At 45.4% G+C, this 22,154-nt stretch overlaps 1 protein-coding gene across 4 annotated transcripts in view; it reads left to right on the top strand.

The window, feature by feature from the left end:
• LOC110523029 (low-density lipoprotein receptor-related protein 8-like) overlaps positions 1 to 22,154 on the top strand; it is a 363,891-nt gene that overhangs the window by 338,485 nt on the left and 3,252 nt on the right. For all 4 annotated transcript variants that reach the window (XM_036978658.1, XM_036978657.1, XM_036978656.1 and 1 more), the window contains exons 15-17: positions 1 to 48; positions 1,966 to 2,280; positions 10,980 to 11,048. The exon at positions 1 to 48 is cut by the window's left edge and continues 105 nt beyond it. In XM_036978658.1, the coding sequence (XP_036834553.1) occupies positions 1 to 48; positions 1,966 to 2,280; positions 10,980 to 11,048 (432 nt within the window). The remainder of the gene's footprint in view (positions 49 to 1,965; positions 2,281 to 10,979; positions 11,049 to 22,154) is intronic.

Genomic DNA, 22,154 nt, shown 5'->3' with positions numbered 1-22,154 from the left:
GCCCGGACGGAATGGAGCTGGGACCAGGCATGAGACGATGTGCCATAGGTAAACTGTTTAAAACGTGTTACACCCTTTCCCTTCCCCACTGTGCCATAGGTAAACTGTTTAAAACGTGTTACACTCTTTCCCTTCCCCACTGTGCCGTATGTAAACTGTTTAAAACTTGTTACACTCTTTCCCTTCCCCACTGTGCCGTAAGTAAACTGTTTAAAACGTGTTACACTCTTTCCCTTCCCCACTGTGCCGTAGGTAAACTGTTTAAAACGTGTTACACTCTTTCCCTTCCCCACTGTGCCGTAGGTAAACTGTTTAAAACGTGTTACACTCTTTCCCTTCCCCACTGTAAACTGTAAACTGTTTAAAACATGTTACACTCTTTCCCTTCCCCACTGTGCCGTAGGTAAACTGTTTAAAACGTGTTACACTCTTTCCCTTCCCCACTGTGCCGTAGGTAAACTGTTTAAAACGTGTTACACTCTTTCCCTTCCCCACTGTAAACTGTAAACTGTTTAAAACGTGTTACACTCTTTCCCTTCCCCACTGTAAACTGTAAACTTTTTAAAACGTGTTACACTCTTTCCCTTCCCCACTGTGCCGTAGGTAAACTGTTTAAAACGTGTTACACTCTTTCCCTTCCCCACTGTGCCATAGGTAAACTGTTTAAAACGTGTTACACTCTTTCCCTTCCCCACTGTGCCGTAGGTAAACTGTTTAAAACGTGTTACACTCTTTCCCTTCCCCACTGTAAACTGTAAACTGTTTAAAACGTGTTACACTCTTTCCCTTCCCCACTGTGCCGTATGTAAACTGTTTAAAACGTGTTACACTCTTTCCCTTCCCCACTGTGCCGTAGGTAAACTGTTTAAAACGTGTTACACCCTTTCCCTTCCCCACTGTGCCGTAGGTAAACTGTTTAAAACGTGTTACACCCTTTCCCTTCCCCACTGTGCCATAGATAAACTGTTTAAAACGTGTTACACTCTTTCCCTTCCCCACTGTTCCGTAGGTAAACTGTTTAAAACGGGTTACACCCTTTCCCTTCCCCACTGTGCCGTAAGTAAACTGTTTAAAACGTGTTACACCCTTTCCCTTCCCCACTGTGCCGTAGGTAAACTGTTTAAAACGTGTTACACCCTTTCCCTTCCCCACTGTGCCGTATGTAAACTGTTTAAAACGTGTTACACTCTTTCCCTTCCCCACTGTGCCGTATGTAAACTGTTTAAAACGTGTTACACTCTTTCCCTTCCCCACTGTGCCGTAGGTAAACTGTTTAAAACGTGTTACACCCTTTCCCTTCCCCACTGTGCCGTAGGTAAACTGTTAAAACGTGATACTCTCTTTCCCATTTGACTCCTCTCCCACACGATAACAGATCCATTTCAATGTTCCACTTGCCAATTAATCTCATTCACAATTAGCCCTTGCTCACTGTCAATCTGAGCCCTATAATGACCTCCATTATCTCTCTGGCTGTTCCATTCCTGTCCTGTCCTCCCTTGGGAACACTCTATGTCTATTGTATGGCTGTTCCATTCTTGTCCTCTCCTCCCTCTGGAGACTCTGTGTCTGGAGGTACACAGGTGGATTGTCACAGTGCTGTCCCCAGAAAGAGAAAGAGAGAGGGATGAGGGATGAACACAGGCCACCAGGCAGCCTGCCTGCACTGCAGATCCTCTGTACCAGAAAGGGGAGGGTGTACACACTCTCACTCACTCAGAATAAATTGAAACTGAATAACTTCAAACGGATGTATTCCCTCTGTCTGTGCTCTACAAGCATGTTCTGACTTTAAGTGCAGAGAAGGCAGTTTTGAGTAGTTCAGACCCACTTCTGTTGATGTCTGTCCATGTAAACTATGGAGCGCTCGCTGTCTGTTTACAAGGAAAGACTTGTCTGTGCTGTCAGTTGATCTGCCAGCCTGATAACTCTAGTATCTCTGTTTGATCTCTTCTCTCCTTGCAGTCAAACCCAAGACAACCACATCAGCTCCGACCACAGCTACCAGCACTACCACTGCAACTCCTACCACAACCACCACCCCAGCAACCACAACTACCAATCCAACCACAGGTGCTACTAAAACCACCTCCACAACTACAGAACCAACCACAGCCACACGGTCGACCGCAGTTCCTTCGACGTCCTCCCCTCCTACTCCCCCCAGGACAACAGCTTCGTGGAGGACCCCTCCCTCCACCTCTGGCCCCCGCTCCACTTCCACACCCCCTCTACTGCCCAACAACATCCAGAGAGAGAACGCTAACCTCTCCCACCGCTGTAAGTGGCTTTCAAACTGTGTGTATCAAAATGTGTCTTGTACAATGTGCCTTAGTGCTGAGGTACACACTCTCCCATTAAATATTCATCCTTCCCACTCCCCCCTCTCTACCTGTGACAGACAGTGTGAGGTTGTAATGACAGACAGTGTGAGGTTGTAATGACAGACCGTGTGAGGTTGTAATGACAGACCGTGTGAGGTTGTAATGACAGACAGTGTGAGGTTGTAATGACAGACAGTGTGAGGTTGTAATGACAGACAGTGTGAGGTTGTAATGACAGACAGTGTGTAGTGACAGACAATGTGAGGGTGTAATGACAGACAGTGTGTAGTGACAGACAGTGTGAGTGTGTAATCACAGACAGTGTGAGTTTGTAATGACAGACAGTGTGAGTGTGTAATGACAGACAGTGTGAGTTTGCAATGACAGACAGTGCGAGTGTTTAATGACAGACAGTGTGAGTGTGTAATGACAGACAGTGTGAGTGTGTAATGACAGACAGTGTGAGTGTGTAATGACAGACAGTGTGTACTGACAGACAGTGTGAGTGTGTAATGACAGACAGTGTGAGTTTGCAATGACAGACAGTGCGAGTGTGTAATGACAGACAGTGTGAGTGTGTAATGACAGACAGTGTGAGTGTGTAATGACAGACAGTGTGTAGTGATAGACAGTGTGAGTGTGTAATGACAGACAGTGTGTAATGACAGACAGTGCAAGTTTGTAATGACAGACAGTGTGTAATGACAGACAGTGTGAGTGTGTAATGACAGACAGTGTGAGTGTGTAATGACAGACAGTGCGAGTGTGTAATGACAGACAGTGTAAGTGTGTAATGACAGACAGTGTGAGTGTGTAATGACAGACAGTGTGTACTGACAGACAGTGTGAGTGTGTAATGACAGACAGTGTGAGTGTGTAATGACAGACAGTGTGAGTGTGTAATGACAGGCAGTGTGAGTGTGTAATAACAGACAGTGTGAGTGTGTAATAACAGACAGTGTGTAATAACAGATGGTGTGAGTGTGTAATGACAGACAGTGTGTACTGACAGACAGTGTGAGTGTGTAATGACAGACAGTGTGTAATGACAGACAGTGCAAGTTTGTAATGACAGACGGTGTGTAATGACAGACAGTGTGAGTGTGAAATGACAGGCAGTGTGAGTGTGTAATGACAGGCAGTGTGAGTGTGTAATAACAGACAGTGTGTAATGACAGACAGTGTGAGTGTGTAATGACAGACAAGTGTGAGTGTGTAATGACAGACAGTGTGTAGTGATAGACAGTGTGAGTGTGTAATGACAGACAGTGGGTAATGACAGACAGTGCAAGTTTGTAATGACAGACAGTGTTAGTGTGTAATGACAGACAGTGTGAGTGTGTAATGACAGACAGTGCGAGTGTGTAATGACTGACAGTGTAAGTGTGTAATGACAGACAGTGTGAGTGTGTAATGACAGACAGTGTGTACTGACAGACAGTGTGAGTGTGTAATGACAGACAGTGTGAGTGTGTAATGACAGACAGTGTGAGTGTGTAATGACAGACAGTGTGAGTGTGTAATGACAGACAGTGTGAGTGTGTAATGACAGGCAGTGTGAGTGTGTAATAACAGACAGTGTGAGTGTGTAATAACAGACAGTGTGTAATAACAGATGGTGTGAGTGTGTAATGACAGACAGTGTGAGTGTGTAATGACAGACAGTGTGAGTGTGTAATGACAGGCAGTGTGAGTGTGTAATGACAGACAGTTTTTAATGACAGACAGTGTGAGTGTGTAATGACAGACAGTGTGTAGTGATAGACAGTGTGAGTGTGTAATGACAGACAGTGTGTAATGACAGACAGTGTGAGTGTGTAATGACAGACAGTGTTTAATGACAGACAGTGTGAGTGTGTAATGACAGACAGTGTGTAGTGATAGACAGTGTGTAGTGATAGACAGTGTGAGTGTGTAATGACAGACAGTGTGTAATGACAGACAGTGCAAGTTTGTAATGACAGACAGTGTGAGTGTGTAATGACAGACAGTGTTTAATGACAGACAGTGTGAGTGTGTAATGACAGACAGTGTTTAATGACAGACAGTGTGAGTGTGTAATGACAGACAGTGTGTAGTGATAGACAGTGTGAGTGTGTAATGACAGACAGTGTGTAATGACAGACAGTGCAAGTTTGTAATGACAGACAGTGTGAGTGTGTAATGACAGACAGTGTGAGTGTGTAATGACAGACAGTGTGAGTGTGTAATGACAGACAGTGTGAGTGTGTAATGACATACAGTGTGTAATGACAGACAGTGTGAGTGTGTAATGACAGACAGTGTGAGTGTGTAATGACAAACAGTGTGAGTGTGTACTGACAGACAGTGTGAGTGTGTAATGACAGACAGTGTGTAAGGACAGACAGTGTGTACTGACAGACAGTGTGAGTGTGTAATGACAGATAGTGTGTAAGGACAGACAGTGTGTCACGACTTCCGCCGAAGTTGGCTCCCCTGCCTGTTCGGACGGTGCTCAGCGGTCGTCGTCACCGTCCTACTAGCCGCTACCGATCCCTTTTTCGTTTGTCTGTTGGTTTTGTCTTATTAGTTTCACCTGTGTTTATTTTGGTTTAATTAGCTTCCCTATATGTAGTAGTTTGACCCGCCCTTGTTTTGTGCAGGATTGTCTTTTGTGTACATATTAGGTCGTGGTGTATTTTATTTTCTATACAGGACACCCTGTGGTTTTGGGTTGTCTGGTATAGTGTCCTGCACCCTGTATTGTATTGGGCTTATCAGTTTGGTGTGCTATAGTAAAGCACTTTACTCCGTTACTCTCTCTCTCTGCGTCTGATTCCTGCACACACACCTAGTCCTGCGTGACACAGTGTGATTGTGTAATGACAGACAGTGTGAGTGTGTAATGACAGACAGTGTGAGTGTGTAATAACAGACAGTGTGTAATGACAGACAGTGTGAGTGTGTAATGACAGACAGTGTGAGTGTGTAATGACAGACAGTGTGAGTGTGTAATGACAGACAGTGTGAGTTTGTATATATATATATATATATATATAGCAAACAGACAGTGTTGTTGTTTTCCACCACTATGGTAAAGCACCCAGTACTCTCCCATGTAGCCCAGGTGATGATAAAGCACCCAGTACTCTCCCATGTAGCCCAGGTGATGGTAAACCACCCAGTACTCTCCCATGTAGCCCAGGTGATGGTAAACCACTCTCCCATATAGCCCAGGTGATGATAAACCACCCAGTACTCTCCCATATAGCCCAGGTGATGATAAACCACCCAGTACTCTCCCATATAGCCCAGGTGATGGTAAAGCACCCAGTACTCTCCCATATAGCCCAGGTGATGGTAAAGCACCCAGTACTCTCCCATGTAGCCCAGGTGATGGTAAAGCACCCAGTACTCTCCCATATAGCCCAGGTGATGATAAACCACCCAGTACTATTCCATGTAGCCCAGGTGATGGTAAAGCACCCAGTACTCTCCCATATAGCCCAGGTGATGGTAAAGCACCCAGTACTCTCCCATGTAGCCCAGGTGATGATAAACCACCCAGTACTCTCCCATATAGCCCAGGTGATGGTAAAGCACCCAGTACTCTCCCATGTAGCCCAGGTGATGGTAAAGCACCCAGTACTCTCCCATATAGCCCAGGTGATGGTAAAGCACCCAGTACTCTCCCATATAGCCCAGGTGATGGTAAAGCACCCAGTACTCTCCCATATAGCCCAGGTGATGGTAAAGCACCCATTACTCTCCCATATAGCCCAGGTGATGGTAAAGCACCCAGTACTCTCCCATGTAGCCCAGGTGATGGTAAACCACCTAGTACTCTCCCATATAGCCCAGGTGATGGTAAAGCACCCAGTACTCTCCCATGTAGCCCAGGTGATGGTAAAGCACCCAGTACTCTCCCATATAGCCCAGGTGATGATAAAGCACCCAGTACTCTCCCATACAGCCCAGGTGATGGTAAAGCACCCAGTACTCTCCCATGTAGCCCAGGTGATGGTAAACCACCCAGTACTCTCCCATATAGCCCAGGTGATGATAAACCACCCAGTACTCTCCCATATAGCCCAGGTGATGATAAACCACCCAGTACTCTCCCATATAGCCCAGGTGATGGTAAAGCACCCAGTACTCTCCCATATAGCCCAGGTGATGGTAAAGCACCCAGTACTCTCCCATGTAGCCCAGGTGATGGTAAAGCACCCAGTACTCTCCCATATAGCCCAGGTGATGATAAACCACCCAGTACTATTCCATGTAGCCCAGGTGATGGTAAAGCACCCAGTACTCTCCCATATAGCCCAGGTGATGGTAAAGCACCCAGTACTCTCCCATGTAGCCCAGGTGATGATAAACCACCCAGTACTCTCCCATATAGCCCAGGTGATGGTAAAGCACCCAGTACTCTCCCATGTAGCCCAGGTGATGGTAAAGCACCCAGTACTCTCCCATATAGCCCAGGTGATGGTAAAGCACCCAGTACTCTCCCATATAGCCCAGGTGATGGTAAAGCACCCAGTACTCTCCCATATAGCCCAGGTGATGGTAAAGCACCCAGTACTCTCCCATATAGCCCAGGTGATGATAAACCACCCAGTACTCTCCCATATAGCCCAGGTGATGGTAAAGCACCCAGTACTCTCCCATGTAGCCCAGGTGATGGTAAAGCACCCAGTACTCTCCCATATAGCCCAGGTGATGGTAAAGCACCCAGTACTCTCCCATATAGCCCAGGTGATGGTAAAGCACCCAGTACTCTCCCATATAGCCCAGGTGATGGTAAAGCACCCAGTACTCTCCCATGTAGCCCAGGTGATGGTAAAGCACCCAGTACTCTCCCATATAGCCCAGGTGATGGTAAAGCACCCAGTACTCTCCCATATAGCCCAGGTGATGGTAAAGCACCCAGTACTCTCCCATATAGCCCAGGTGATGGTAAAGCACCCAGTACTCTCCCATATAGCCCAGGTGATGATAAACCACCCAGTACTCTCCCATATAGCCCAGGTGATGGTAAAGCACCCAGTACTCTCCCATATAGCCCAGGTGATGGTAAAGCACCCAGTACTCTCCCATGTAGCCCAGGTGATGGTAAAGCACCCAGTACTCTCCCATATAGCCCAGGTGATGGTAAAGCACCCAGTACTCTCCCATATAGCCCAGGTGATGGTAAAGCACCCAGTACTCTCCCATATAGCCCATAGAGCCAGAGTGTGTAATGAACGTATCTGAGAAGTTTTAATATTGATGAGTGTGTGTAGTTATTTATGAGAAGCACAGCGAGCATGGCAGGGTTTGTCCATTAAAGATGAGCAACAGAACCACACTGGGTTAAATGATGAGCGTGGTGGAGCATGGCACAGTGGAACATAGAGCAGGGGAAAACAAGGGATAGGAGAGGAGAGAGAGAGATAGACTAAGGATGAAAGGAAGAGGGTTAGAAAGTAGTAAACAGAGAATAAAGGATAAAACATCCTGCTATTACACAACAAACAGTTGGGGGGGGGGGGGGGGGGGGGGTCGGACACGGCAAGAGCCCTGTTCCGGTATCCGGAACCCACCGGCTGTTATTCCGAGATGGGGAACAATGCACATCGGTGGGTTTTCCAACATCAGCTGTTACACGTGTTGCATTACACTTTGCACGGCAGAGCGGAAAAAGAGCAGGCACTGCAACTTAAAGATGAAAGCAAACAGTGGATAGTGGGATAGCTCTCACACACACACACACACACACACACACACACACACAGAGAAACTAAACATGCAGGTTGAGGTTCAGAGACAATCAGAATGGATCAAGTGAATGTTCTGTGCACAACAGTAAAACCCCTCCCTTATAATAGTACCCCATAATGAAATGCACTCCCTCTTCAGCCCTTTCAGTTCTCCTCGTTCCACAGTTCCTACCTCCAGGGCCTCTGGGCCAGTTCTTTCACATGTTTAATAAGATTTGATTAATCCCCTTTTGGAGTCTTAGTGCCTATTGGACGTCAGTCATGCTTTGTGACCATTACAGTTAATCCACTTTCGCTGAGTAAGACACTACTGTATCAGGCTCACTCACCAGCTGAGTGTCCAAATCAAATCAAATTGTATTTGTCACATGCTTGGTAAACAACAGGTGTAGACTAACAGTGAAATGCTTACTGACGGGCCCTTTCCAACAATACGGAAACAAGCATAGAAACAATTATGTGAAAAATAATAGTGTGTGTGTCTGTGTGTGTGGGTGTGTGTGTGTGTGTGTGTGATAGACTTTGGTCATTGATGATCTGATCTTGTGGAGGCTAACAGAATGCTACTATTGTGATATGCTCTGTTTATTTCCAAGGCTAGGTTCCATTATATCGGGATAATTACAGTGTTGCTACTGGCCCAACAACCCTAATGGGGAGATGAGGCTGGATTTATCCTGGGGAAAGGCTGAGCACAACATAAACCTGGGTTGGAGGTGAATGGGTGATGGGGGAGGAAGGGGGAGATGAGACAGCGGAACAAGGAACCATTAGACAAGACACAGGAGAGATGGAGGGAATAATGGAGGTAGAGGGAGGGCACGGCCTCCAGCAGAGAGAATGGCAGGAGGAAGGAGGGCACGGCCTCCAGCAGAGAGAATGGCAGGAGGAAGGAGGGCACAGCCTCCAGCAGAGAGAATGGCAGGAGGAAGGAGGGCACGGCCTCCAGCAGAGAGAATGGCAGGAGGAATGTCACGGCCTCTATCAGAGAGAATGGCAGGAGAAAGGAGGGCACGGCCTCCAGCAGAGAGAATGGCAGGAGGAAGGAGGGCACAGCCTCCAGCAGAGAGAATGGCAGGAGGAAGGAGGACACGGCCTCTAGCAGAGAGAATGGAAGGAGGAAGGAGGGCACTGCCTCTAGTAGAGAGAATGGAAAGAGGGCACGGCCTCTAGCAGAGAAAATGGCAGGACGAAGGAGGGCACGGACTCTAGCAGACAGAATGGCAGGAGGAAGGAGGGCACGGTCTCTAGCAGAGAGAATGGCAGGAGGAAGGAGGGCACGGCCTCTAGTAGAGAGAATGGCAGGAGGAAGGAGGCATGGCCTCCAGCAGAGAGAATGGCAGGAGGAAGGAGGGTATGGCCTCCAGCAGAGAGAATGGCAGGAGGAAGGAGGGTACGGCCTCTAGCAGAGAGAATGGCAGGAGGAAGGAGGCATGGCCTCTAGTAGAGAGAATGGCAGGAGGAAGGAGGGCACGGCCTCTAGCAGAGAGAATGGCAGGAGGAAGGAGGGTACGGCCTCTAGCAGAGAGAATGGCAGGAGGAAGGAGACATGGCCTCTAGCAGAGAGAATGGCAGGAGGAAGGAGGGTACGGCCTCTAGCAGAGAAAATGGCAGGAAGAAGGAGGCATTGCCTCTAGCAGAGAGAATGGCAGGAGGAAGGAGGGTACGGCCTCTAGCAGAGAGAATGGCAGGAGGAAGGAGGGTACGGCCTCTAGCAGAGAGAATGGCAGGAAGAAGGAGGCATGGCCTCTAGCAGAGAGAATGGCAGGACGAAGGAGGGTACGGCCTCTAGCAGAGAGAATGGCAGGAGGAAGGAGGGTACGGCCTCTAGCAGAGAGAATGGCAGGAGGAAGGAGGGCACGGCCTCTAGCAGAGAGAATGGCAGGAGGAAGGGGGGCACGGACTCTAGTAGAGAGAATGGCAGGAAGAAGGAGGCATGGCCTCTAGCAGAGAGAATGGCAGTTAAATAAGTAATGATAAAACATTTACTAAAATAGCTTCTTAGCAAAGAGCAATTTCTCAAGCAAGAATTTTGATAGGACTGTCTGGGAGTAGTTTGAGTGAGTGGCCTAATTGGACGAGCTTAATGGGAGGGATTGTAACCTGAAGACAAGCTGCTATTGGGTTTGAAACTCTCTTTGTTATTGTTCTATTAACTTATATCGCCTGGTGTTGTTGCCAGGCAGGCCAAAACTCCATCCCACCAAAACAGCTCTTACACTGAAACAGTATTATCATTGTTTTCACAATTTCACAATTTTGTGGAAATATATATACACAACACAGGAAAATGACGTTTTGCACTGCAGTGGGCCTTTAACCGTGTATCACTTTCTTCTTAACACTTTGTCTTTCTCTTTATTCTTCTTTTTGTCATTCTGCTCGCTCTCTCTCTCTCCCTCCCCCCCTCTCTCTTTCTCCTTTCCTCCCCCTCTCGCTCTCTCTCTCCCTCCCCCCTCTCTCTTTCTCTTTTCCTCCCCCTTTCACTGTCTCTCTCTCTCTCTCTCCCTCCCACCTCTCTCTTTCTCTTTTCCTCCCCTCTCACTGTCTCTCTCTCTTTCCCACCCCCTCTCTATTTGTCTTTTCCTCCCCCCTCGCTGTCTCTTTCTCCCCTCTCTCTTTCTCTTTTCCTCCCCCTCTCGCTCTCTCTCCCTCCCCCTCTCTCTTTCTCCTTTCCTCCCCCTCTCGCTGTCTCTCTCTCTCCCTCCCCCCCTCTCTCTTTCTCTTTTCCTCCCCCTCTCGCTGTCTCTCTCTCTCCCTCCCCCCCTCTCTCTTTCTCTTTTCCTCCCCCTCTCGCTGTCTCTCTCTCTCTCTTTCCCTCCCCCCTCTCTCTTTCTCTTTTCCTCCCCCTCTCGCTGTCTCTCTCTCTCTTTCCCTCTCCCCCTCTCTCTTTCTCTTTTCCTCCCCATATCGTTGTCTCTCTCTCTCTCAGCTGGGAATGACCACTACCTCCTGGGTAACAACATAACAGTGGTGGTTTTGGGTATAGTGATTCCTATAGGTGAGTACCAGTCTACTGTATCATATAATGCCTGTCTGCTTCTTCCCGCTTCTCTGTCTGTCTCTGCTTCTGTCTTGGTCTCCCCTGCACATGATGTTGCCTGGTCTGGAAGATGTGAGTTTGAAAGTGTGTTTTTTGTGTATGTGTGTAATGTGTGACAGGAATGTACAAATAACTGCCAAAATAAAGGAAACATTTGAGTAAATGAGGGACCCAAAGTATTTTAAAAGCAGGTGCTTCCACACAGATGTGGTTCCTGACTTCATTAAGCAATTACAGTTTTTTACAATCGCTAGGACCCATTTCTCAATATTTAGGTCACTTTTTCAAAACTTTTCACACAGTTTTCTTAACCAACTTTCAGCTTGGCACAGCAGTTAATTTCACATCCAAAATGCACTAAAACTACGAAAACACTTCATACTTGTCTCAAATCAACTCATTCTTCCATAACACTAGCAAAGGTTGTCACCCAACAAGCACACGTTGTAACTCATAAAACAATGACCTAAAAAACACTAACAACAGGTAGCATTACACAATGTTTTCTTCTGTAAAATGTCTTTACAGAACAAGAATGACACCTCTCTACGGTTTAGAATTCACTGCAGTATATGTTACAGGAATGAATCAGACATGATGCAATATGCTCCAATATGTTTTATGGCATTGAATGGCATTGATTGATTCCAAAATACATTCATTTGTTTATACACCATCTACCGATACAGATACAGTAGCAATGGTAGTCAACTTGGTCTTCTGCATTTTGCCACAGGTTCTCATCCACATCACATCTTATGTCATCTTGGGCAATACACCTAGGAAATAATATTTTGGCATGCCTGGTCCACCCAGGGAAATCTTCTGCAGATATGTCCAGTCATCTAGCATTCATTGCGTTCTGGAGGGACATTTGATCATGTGGATGGTGGTCATAAACCTTCCACCTCCATGAGGAAAATAATTCCTCTATGGGGTGAGGAATAGAGAGTAAGATGGGAGGAACATAATTCCTCTATGGGGTGAGGAATGGAGATTAAGGTGGGAGGAACATAATTCCTCTATGGGGTGAGGAATGGAGAGTAAGGTGGGAGGAACATAATTCCTCTATGGGGTTGAGGAATGGAGAGTAAGGTGGGAGGAACATAATTCCTCTATGGCGTTAAGGAATGGAGATTAAGGTGGGAGGAACATAATTCCTCTATGGCGTTGAGGAATGGAGAGTAAGGTGGGAGGACCATAATTCCTCTATGGCGTTGAGGAATGGAGAGTAAGGTGGGAGGAACATAATTCCTCTATGGCGTTAAGGAATGGAGATTAAGGTGGGAGGAACATAATTCCTCTATGGCGTTGAGGAATGGAGATTAAGGTGGGAGGAACATAATTCCTCTATGGCGTTGAGGAATGGAGATTAAGGTGGGAGGAACATAATTCCTCTATGGCGTTGAGGAATGGAGATTAAGGTGGGAGGAACATAATTCCTCTATGGCGTTGAGGAATGGAGATTAAGGTGGGAGGAACATAATTCCTCTATGGCGTTGAGGAATGGAGATTAAGGTGGGAGGAACATAATTCCTCTATGGGGTTGAGGAATGGAGATTAAGGTGGGAGGAACATAATTCCTCTATGGGGTGAGGAATGGAGATTAAGGTGGGAGGAACATAATTCCTCTATGGGGTGAGGAATGGAGAGTAAGGTGGGAGGAACATAATTCCTCTATGGGGTGAGGAATGGAGATTAAGGTGGGAGGAACATAATTCCTCTATGGGGTGAGGAATGGAGAGTAAGGTGGGAGGAACATAATTCCTCTATGGGGTTGAGGAATGGAGATTAAGGTGGGAGGAACATAATTCCTCTATGGGGTTGAGGAATGGAGAGTAAGGTGGGAGGAACATAATTCCTCTATGGGGTGAGGAATGGAGATTAAGGTGGGAGGAACATAATTCCTCTATGGGGTTGAGGAATGGAGATTAAGGTGGGAGGAACATAATTCCTCTATGGGGTTGAGGAATGGAGAGTAAGGTGGGAGGAACATAATTCCTCTATGGCGTTAAGGAATGGAGATTAAGGTGGGAGGAACATAATTCCTCTATGGGGTGAGGAATGGAGATTAAGGTGGGAGGAACATAATTCCTCTATGGGGTGAGGAATGGAGATTAAGGTGGGAGGAACATAATTCCTCTATGGGGTTGAGGAATGGAGAGTAAGGTGGGAGGAACATAATTCCTCTATGGCGTTAAGGAATGGAGATTAAGGTGGGAGGAACATAATTCCTCTATGGCGTTGAGGAATGGAGAGTAAGGTGGGAGGAACATAATTCCTCTATGGCGTTGAGGAATGGAGATTAAGGTGGGAGGAACATAATTCCTCTATGGCGTTAAGGAATGGAGATTAAGGTGGGAGGAACATAATTCCTCTATGGCGTTGAGGAATGGAGAGTAAGGTGGGAGGAACATAATTCCTCTATGGCGTTGAGGAATGGAGAGTAAGGTGGGAGGAACATAATTCCTCTATGGCGTTAAGGAATGGAGATTAAGGTGGGAGGAACATAATTCCTCTATGGCGTTGAGGAATGGAGAGTAAGGTGGGAGGAACATAATTCCTCTATGGCGTTAAGGAATGGAGATTAAGGTGGGAGGAACATAATTCCTCTATGGCGTTGAGGAATGGAGATTAAGGTGGGAGGAACATAATTCCTCTATGGGGTTGAGGAATGGAGATTAAGGTGGGAGGAACATAATTCCTCTATGGCGTTGAGGAATGGAGATTAAGGTGGGAGGAACATAATTCCTCTATGGGGTTGAGGAATGGAGATTAAGGTGGGAGGAACATAATTCCTCTATGGGGTTGAGGAATGGAGATTAAGGTGGGAGGAACATAATTCCTCTATGGCGTTGAGGAATGGAGATTAAGGTGGGAGGAACATAATTCCTCTATGGGGTTGAGGAATGGAGATTAAGGTGGGAGGAACATAATTCCTCTATGGCGTTGAGGAATGGAGATTAAGGTGGGAGGAACATAATTCCTCTATGGGGTTGAGGAATGGAGATTAAGGTGGGAGGAACATAATTCCTCTATGGGGTTAAGGAATGGAGAGTAAGGTGGGAGGAACATAATTCCTCTATGGGGTGAGGAATGGAGAGTAAGGTGGGAGGAACATAATTCCTCTATGGGGTTGAGGAATGGAGAGTAAGGTGGGAGGAACATAATTCCTCTATGGGGTGAGGAATGGAGATTAAGGTGGGAGGAACATAATTCCTCTATGGGGTTGAGGAATGGAGAGTAAGGTGGGAGGAACATAATTCCTCTATGCGTTGAGGAATGGAGATTAAGGTGGGAGGAACATAAATCCTCTATGGGGTTGAGGAATGGAGATTAAGGTGGGAGGAACATAATTCCTCTATGGCGTTGAGGAATGGAGATTAAGGTGGGAGGAACATAATTCCTCTATGGGGTTGAGGAATGGAGATTAAGGTGGGAGGAACATAATTCCTCTATGGGGTGAGGAATGGAGAGTAAGGTGGGAGGAACATAATTCCTCTATGGCGTTGAGGAATGGAGATTAAGGTGGGAGGAACATAATTCCTCTATGGGGTGAGGAATGGATAGTAAGGTGGGAGGAACATAATTTCTCTATGGCGTTGAGGAATGGAGATTAAGGTGGGAGGAACATAATTCCTCTATGGGGTGAGGAATGGAGAGTAAGGTGGGAGGAACATAATTCCTCTATGGGGTGAGGAATGGAGAGTAAGGTGGGAGGAACATAATTCCTCTATGGGGTGAGGAATGGAGAGTAAGGTGGGAGGAACATAATTCCTCTATGGGGTGAGGAATGGAGATTAAGGTGGGAGGAACATAATTCCTCTATGGGGTGAGGAATGGAGAGTAAGGTGGGAGGAACATAATTCCTCTATGGGGTGAGGAATGGAGAGTAAGGTGGGAGGAACATAATTCCTCTATGGGGTTGAGGAATGGAGAGTAAGGTGGGAGGAACATAATTCCTCTATGGGGTGAGGAATGGAGAGTAAGGTGGGAGGAACATAATTCCTCTATGGGGTGAGGAATGGAGAGTAAGGTGGGAGGAACATAATTCCTCTATGGGGTGAGGAATGGAGAGTAAGGTGGGAGGAACATAATTCCTCTATGGGGTGAGGAATGGAGAGTAAGGTGGGAGGAACATAATTCCTCTATGGGGTGAGGAATGGAGAGTAAGGTGGGAGGAACATAATTCCTCTATGGGGTGAGGAATGGAGAGTAAGGTGGGAGGAACATAATTCCTCTATGGCGTTAAGGAATGGAGATTAAGGTGGGAGGAACATAATTCCTCTATGGCGTTGAGGAATGGAGAGTAAGGTGGGAGGAACATAATTCCTCTATGGCGTTGAGGAATGGAGATTAAGGTGGGAGGAACATAATTCCTCTATGGCGTTGAGGAATGGAGAGTAAGGTGGGAGGAACATAATTCCTCTATGGCGTTAAGGAATGGAGATTAAGGTGGGAGGAACATAATTCCTCTATGGGGTGAGGAATGGAGAGTAAGGTGGGAGGAACATAATTCCTCTATGGCGTTGAGGAATGGAGAGTAAGGTGGGAGGAACATAATTCCTCTATGGGGTGAGGAATGGAGAGTAAGGTGGGAGGAACATAATTCCTCTATGGGGTGAGGAATGGAGATTAAGGTGGGAGGAACATAATTCCTCTATGGCGTTAAGGAATGGAGATTAAGGTGGGAGGAACATAATTCCTCTATGGCGTTGAGGAATGGAGAGTAAGGTGGGAGGAACATAATTCCTCTATGGCGTTAAGGAATGGAGATTAAGGTGGGAGGAACATAATTCCTCTATGGCGTTGAGGAATGGAGAGTAAGGTGGGAGGAACATAATTCCTCTATGGTGTTGAGGAATGGAGATTAAGGTGGGAGGAACATAATTCCTCTATGGCGTTAAGGAATGGAGATTAAGGTGGGAGGAACATAATTCCTCTATGGCGTTGAGGAATGGAGAGTAAGGTGGGAGGAACATAATTCCTCTATGGCGTTGAGGAATGGAGAGTAAGGTGGGAGGAACATAATTCCTCTATGGCGTTAAGGAATGGAGATTAAGGTGGGAGGAACATAATTCCTCTATGGCGTTGAGGAATGGAGATTAAGGTGGGAGGAACATAATTCCTCTATGGGGTGAGGAATGGAGAGTAAGGTGGGAGGAACATAATTCCTCTATGGGGTGAGGAATGGAGAGTAAGGTGGGAGGAACATAATTCCTCTATGGGGTGAGGAATGGAGAGTAAGGTGGGAGGAACATAATTCCTCTATGGGGTGAGGAATGGAGAGTAAGGTGGGAGGAACATAATTCCTCTATGGGGTGAGGAATGGAGAGTAAGGTGGGAGGAACATAATTCCTCTATGGGGTGAGGAATGGAGAGTAAGGTGGGAGGAACATAATTCCTCTATGGGGTGAGGAATGGAGAGTAAGGTGGGAGGAACATAATTCCTCTATGGGGTGAGGAATGGAGATTAAGGTGGGAGGAACATAATTCCTCTATGGGGTTGAGGAATGGAGAGTAAGGTGGGAGGAACATAATTCCTCTATGGCGTTAAGGAATGGAGATTAAGGTGGGAGGAACATAATTCCTCTATGGCGTTGAGGAATGGAGAGTAAGGTGGGAGGAACATAAATCCTCTATGGGGTGAGGAATGGAGATTAAGGTGGGAGGAACATAATTCCTCTATGGGGTGAGGAATGGAGAGTAAGGTGGGAGGAACATAATTCCTCTATGGGGTTGAGGAATGGAGAGTAAGGTGGGAGGAACATAATTCCTCTATGGCGTTAAGGAATGGAGATTAAGGTGGGAGGAACATAATTCCTCTATGGGGTTGAGGAATGGAGAGTAAGGTGGGAGGAACATAATTCCTCTATGGGGTGAGGAATGGAGAGTAAGGTGGGAGGAACATAATTCCTCTATGGGGTTGAGGAATGGAGATTAAGGTGGGAGGAACATAATTCCTCTATGGGGTTGAGGAATGGAGATTAAGGTGGGAGGAACATAATTCCTCTATGGGGTTGAGGAATGGAGAGTAAGGTGGGAGGAACATAATTCCTCTATGGGGTTGAGGAATGGAGAGTAAGGTGGGAGGAACATAATTCCTCTATGGGGTTGAGGAATGGAGATTAAGGTGGGAGGAACATAATTCCTCTATGGGGTTGAGGAATGGAGATTAAGGTGGGAGGAACATAATTCCTCTATGGGGTGAGGAATGGAGATTAAGGTGGGAGGAACATAATTCCTCTATGGGGTTGAGGAATGGAGATTAAGGTGGGAGGAACATAATTCCTCTATGGGGTTGAGGAATGGAGATTAAGGTGGGAGGAACATAATTCCTCTATGGGGTGAGGAATGGAGATTAAGGTGGGAGGAACATAATTCCTCTATGGGGTTGAGGAATGGAGATTAAGGTGGGAGGAACATAATTCCTCTATGGGGTTGAGGAATGGAGATTAAGGTGGGAGGAACATAATTCCTCTATGGGGTTGAGGAATGGAGATTAAGGTGGGAGGAACATAATTCCTCTATGGGGTGAGGAATGGAGATTAAGGTGGGAGGAACATAATTCCTCTATGGGGTGAGGAATGGAGATTAAGGTGGGAGGAACATAATTCCTCTATGGGGTGAGGAATGGAGATTAAGGTGGGAGGAACATAATTCCTCTATGGGGTTGAGGAATGGAGATTAAGGTGGGAGGAACATAATTCTAATTTAATCTGCCATTTTTTTGTATTTTTTTTTGTAATAATGACAATTACAACAATACTGAATGAACACTTATTTTAACTTAATATAATACATCAATAAAATCTATTTAGCTTCAAATAAATAATGCAACATGTTCAATTTGGTTTAAATAATGCAAAAACAAAGTGTTGGAGAAGGAAGTAAAAGTGAAATAAGTGCCATGTAAGAAAGCTAACGTTTCAGTTCCTTGCTCAGAACATGAGAACATATGAAAGCTGGTGGTTCCTTTTAACATGAGTCATCAATATTCCCAGGTAAGAAGTTTTAGGTTGTAGTTATTATAGGGATTATAGGACTATTTCTCTCTATACCATTTGTATTTCATTAACCTTTGACAATTGGATGTTCTTATAGGCACTTTAGTATTGCCAGTGTAACAGTATAGCTTCCGTCCCTCTCCTCGCTCTTCCCTGGGCTCAAACCAGGAACACAAGGACAACAGCCACCCTCGAAGCAGCGTTACCCATGCAGAGCAAGGGGAACAACCACTCTAAGTCTCAAAGCGAGGGATGTTTGAAACCATATTAGCGCGCACCCCGCTAACTAGCTAGCCATTTCACATCGGTTACACCAGCCTAATCTCGGGAGTTGATAGGCTTGAAGTCATAAACAGCTGCTGGCAAACGCACAAAAGTGCTGTTTGAATGAATGCTTACGAGCCTGCTGGTGCCTACCATCGCTCAGTCAGACTGCTCTTATAACATGATAACACACAGAAATACGAGGCTGAGGTCATTAATATGGCCGAATCCGGAAACTATCATCTCGAGAACATGACATTTATTCTTTCAGTGAAATACGGAACCGTTCCGTATTTTATCTAACGGGTGGCATCCATAAGTCTAAATTATGCCGTTACATTGTACAACCTTCAATGTTATGTCATAATTACGTAAAATTCTGGCAAATTAGTTCGCAACGAGCCAGGCGGCCCAAACTGTTGCATATACCCTGACTCTGCGTGCAATGAACGCAAGAGAAGTGACACAATTTCACCTGGTTAATATTGCCTGCAAACCTGGATTTCTTTTAGCTAAATATGCAGGTTTAAAAATATATACTTCTGTGTATTGATTTTAAGAAAGGCATTGATATTTATGGTTAGGTACACATTGGAGCAACGATACGCACCGCATCGATTATATGCAACGCAGGACACACTAGATAAACTAGTAATATCATCAAACATGTATAGTTAACTAGTGATTATGATTGATTGATTGATTGATTGCTTTTTATAAGATAAGTTTAATGCTAGCTAGCAACTTACCTTGGCTTACTGCATTCGCGTAACAGGCAGTCTCCTCATGGAATGCAATGTAATCAGGTGGTTAGAGCGTTGAACTAGTTAACTTTAAGGTTGCAAGATTGAATCCCCAGAGCTGACAAGGTAAAAATCTGTCGTTCTGCCCCTGAACGAGGCAGTTAACCCACCATTCCTAGGCCGTCATTGTGAATAAGAATGTGTTCTTAACTGACTTGCCTAGTTAAATAAAGATTAAATAAAGGTGTAAAAAAAAAATATATATATAATAACAATAAAATCGGCCAAATCGATGTCCAAAAACACTGATTTCCAATTGTTATGAAAACTTGAAATCGGCCATAATTAATCGGTCATTACGATTAATCGGTCTACCTCTAGTGTGTGTGTGTGTGTCTCAGTCACCAGATCTCAACCCAATTTAACACTTATGGGAGATTCTGGAAATTCACATTCAGGTGTTGCTCCAGCATATCATAACAGCCCATGTGAACACATAGGCCTGTCAGTTGTAAAAACATTACTGTAAATTTAGATCAAGAGCTCATCAAAATAACATCAGGGATTAAACCCCCCTTAAGTCAGATTTGCATACTACTCATGTTATCACATATTACAGGATATACAGTGCCTTGCGAAAGTATTCGGCCCCCTTGAACTTTGCGACCTTTTGCCACATTTCAGGCTTCAAACATAAAGATATAAAACTGTATTTTTTTGTGAAGAATCAACAACAAGTGGGACACAATCATGAAGTGGAACGACATTTATTGGATATTTCAAACTTTTTTAACAAATCAAAAACTGAAAAATTGGGCGTGCAAAATTATTCAGCCCCCTTAAGTTAATACTTTGTAGCGCCACCTTTTGCTGCGATTACAGCTGTAAGTCGCTTGGGGTATGTCTCTATCAGTTTTGCACATCGAGAGACTGACATTTTTTCCCATTCCTCCTTGCAAAACAGCTCGAGCTCAGTGAGGTTGGATGGAGAGCATTTGTGAACAGCAGTTTTCAGTTCTTTCCACAGATTCTCGATTGGATTCAGGTCTGGACTTTGACTTGGCCATTCTAACACCATTCCATTGTAGATTTTGCTTTATGTTTTGGATCATTGTCTTGTTGGAAGACAAATCTCCGTCCCAGTCTCAGGTCTTTTGCAGACTCCATCAGGTTTTCTTCCAGAATGGTCCTGTATTTGGCTCCATCCATCTTCCCATCAATTTTAACCATCTTCCCTGTCCCTGCTGAAGAAAAGCAGGCCCAAACCATGAAGCTGCCACCACCATGTTTGACAGTGGGTATGGTGTGTTCAGGGTGATGAGCTGTGTTGCTTTTATGCCAAACATAACGTCTTGCATTGTTGCCAAAAAGTTCAATTTTGGTTTCATCTGACCAGAGCACCTTCTTCCACATGTTTGGTGTGTCTCCCAGGTGGCTTGTGGCAAACTTTAAACGACACTTTTTATGGATATCTTTAAGAAATGGCTTTCTTCTTGCCACTCTTCCATAAAGGCCAGATATGTGCAATATACGACTGATTGTTGTCCTATGGACAGAGTCTCCCACCTCAGCTGTAGATCTCTGCAGTTCATCCAGAGTGATAATGGGCCTCTTGGCTGCATCTCTGATCAGTCTTCTCCTTGTATGAGCTGAAAGTTTAGAGGGACGGCCAGGTCTTGGTAGATTTGCAGTGGTCTGATACTCCTTCCATTTCAATATTATCGCTTACACAGTGCTCCTTGGGATGTTTAAAGCTTGGGAAATCTTTTTGTATCCAAATCCGGCTTTAAACTTCTTCACAACAGTATCTCGGACCTGCCTGGTGTGTTCCTTGTTCTTCATGATGCTCTCTGCGCTTTTAACGGACCTCTGAGACTATCACAGTGCAGGTGCATTTATACGGAGACTTGATTACACACAGGTGGATTGTATTTATCATCATTAGTCATTTAGGTCAACATTGGATCATTCAGAGATCCTCACTGAACTTCTGGAGAGAGTTTGCTGCACTGAAAGTAAAGGGGCTGAATAATTTTGCACGCCCAATTTTTCAGTTTTTGATTTGTTAAAAAAGTTTGAAATATCCAATAAATGTCGTTCCACTTCATGATTGTGTCCCACTTGTTGTTGATTCTTCACAAAAAAATACAGTTTTATATCTTTATGTTTGAAGCCTGAAATGTGGCAAAAGGTCGCAAAGTTCAAGGGGGCCGAATACTTTTGCAAGGCACTGTTGACCTTAAGATCGCGAACACTGATACAGCTCTATAATAATGTCTGAATTGACTGGCAATTGGCATAATGTGTAAATTACCTTGCTCTAGCATACATTCTGTCAATAATTGAGTCTTTAAAATGAGATATCCCTAACCCCGGCCCATTGAATACATCCTACTATTTCTCCCATCCACCCCCTCCTTCCTTCCCACCCTCCATTCCCGCTTTCATATCTCTCAATGGTTCATTTGATAGGTAATATTCTCCCCCACTCCTCTCTCCATCATTCCCCCTTTCATACACTAAATGGACAAAAGTATGTGGACACATTCAAAAATCATGGGCATTAATATGGAGTTGGTCCCCCCTTCACTGCTATAACAGCCTCCACTCTTCTGGGAAGGCTTTCTATAGATGTTGGAACATTGCTGCGGGAACTTGTTTCCATTCAGCTACAAGATCATTACTCAGGTCGGGCAGGTTGGGTGATTAGGCCTGGCTCGCAGTCGGCGTTCCAATTCATCCCACAGGTGTTCGATGGGGTTGAGGTCAGGGCTCTACGCAGGCCAGTCAATTTCTTCCACACCGATCTTGACAAACCATTTCCATATCCACCTCACTATGTGCATGCTGAAACAGGAAAGGGCCTTCTCCAAATTGTTGGCACAAAGTTGGAAGCACAGAATCGTCTAGAATGTCATTGTATGCTGTAGCATTAAGATTTCCCTTCACTGGAACTAAGGGGTCTATCCTGAACCTCCTCCACCAAACTTTACAGTTGGCATCCGCCAAAACCAGTTTCGTCCGTCGGACTGCCAGATGGTGAAGCGTGA

Source organism: Oncorhynchus mykiss, chromosome 5 (assembly GCF_013265735.2).
Source record: "Oncorhynchus mykiss isolate Arlee chromosome 5, USDA_OmykA_1.1, whole genome shotgun sequence".
NCBI classification, from domain to species: domain Eukaryota; kingdom Metazoa; phylum Chordata; class Actinopteri; order Salmoniformes; family Salmonidae; genus Oncorhynchus; species Oncorhynchus mykiss.
This window is presented reverse-complemented; position numbering and strand designations above follow the sequence as displayed.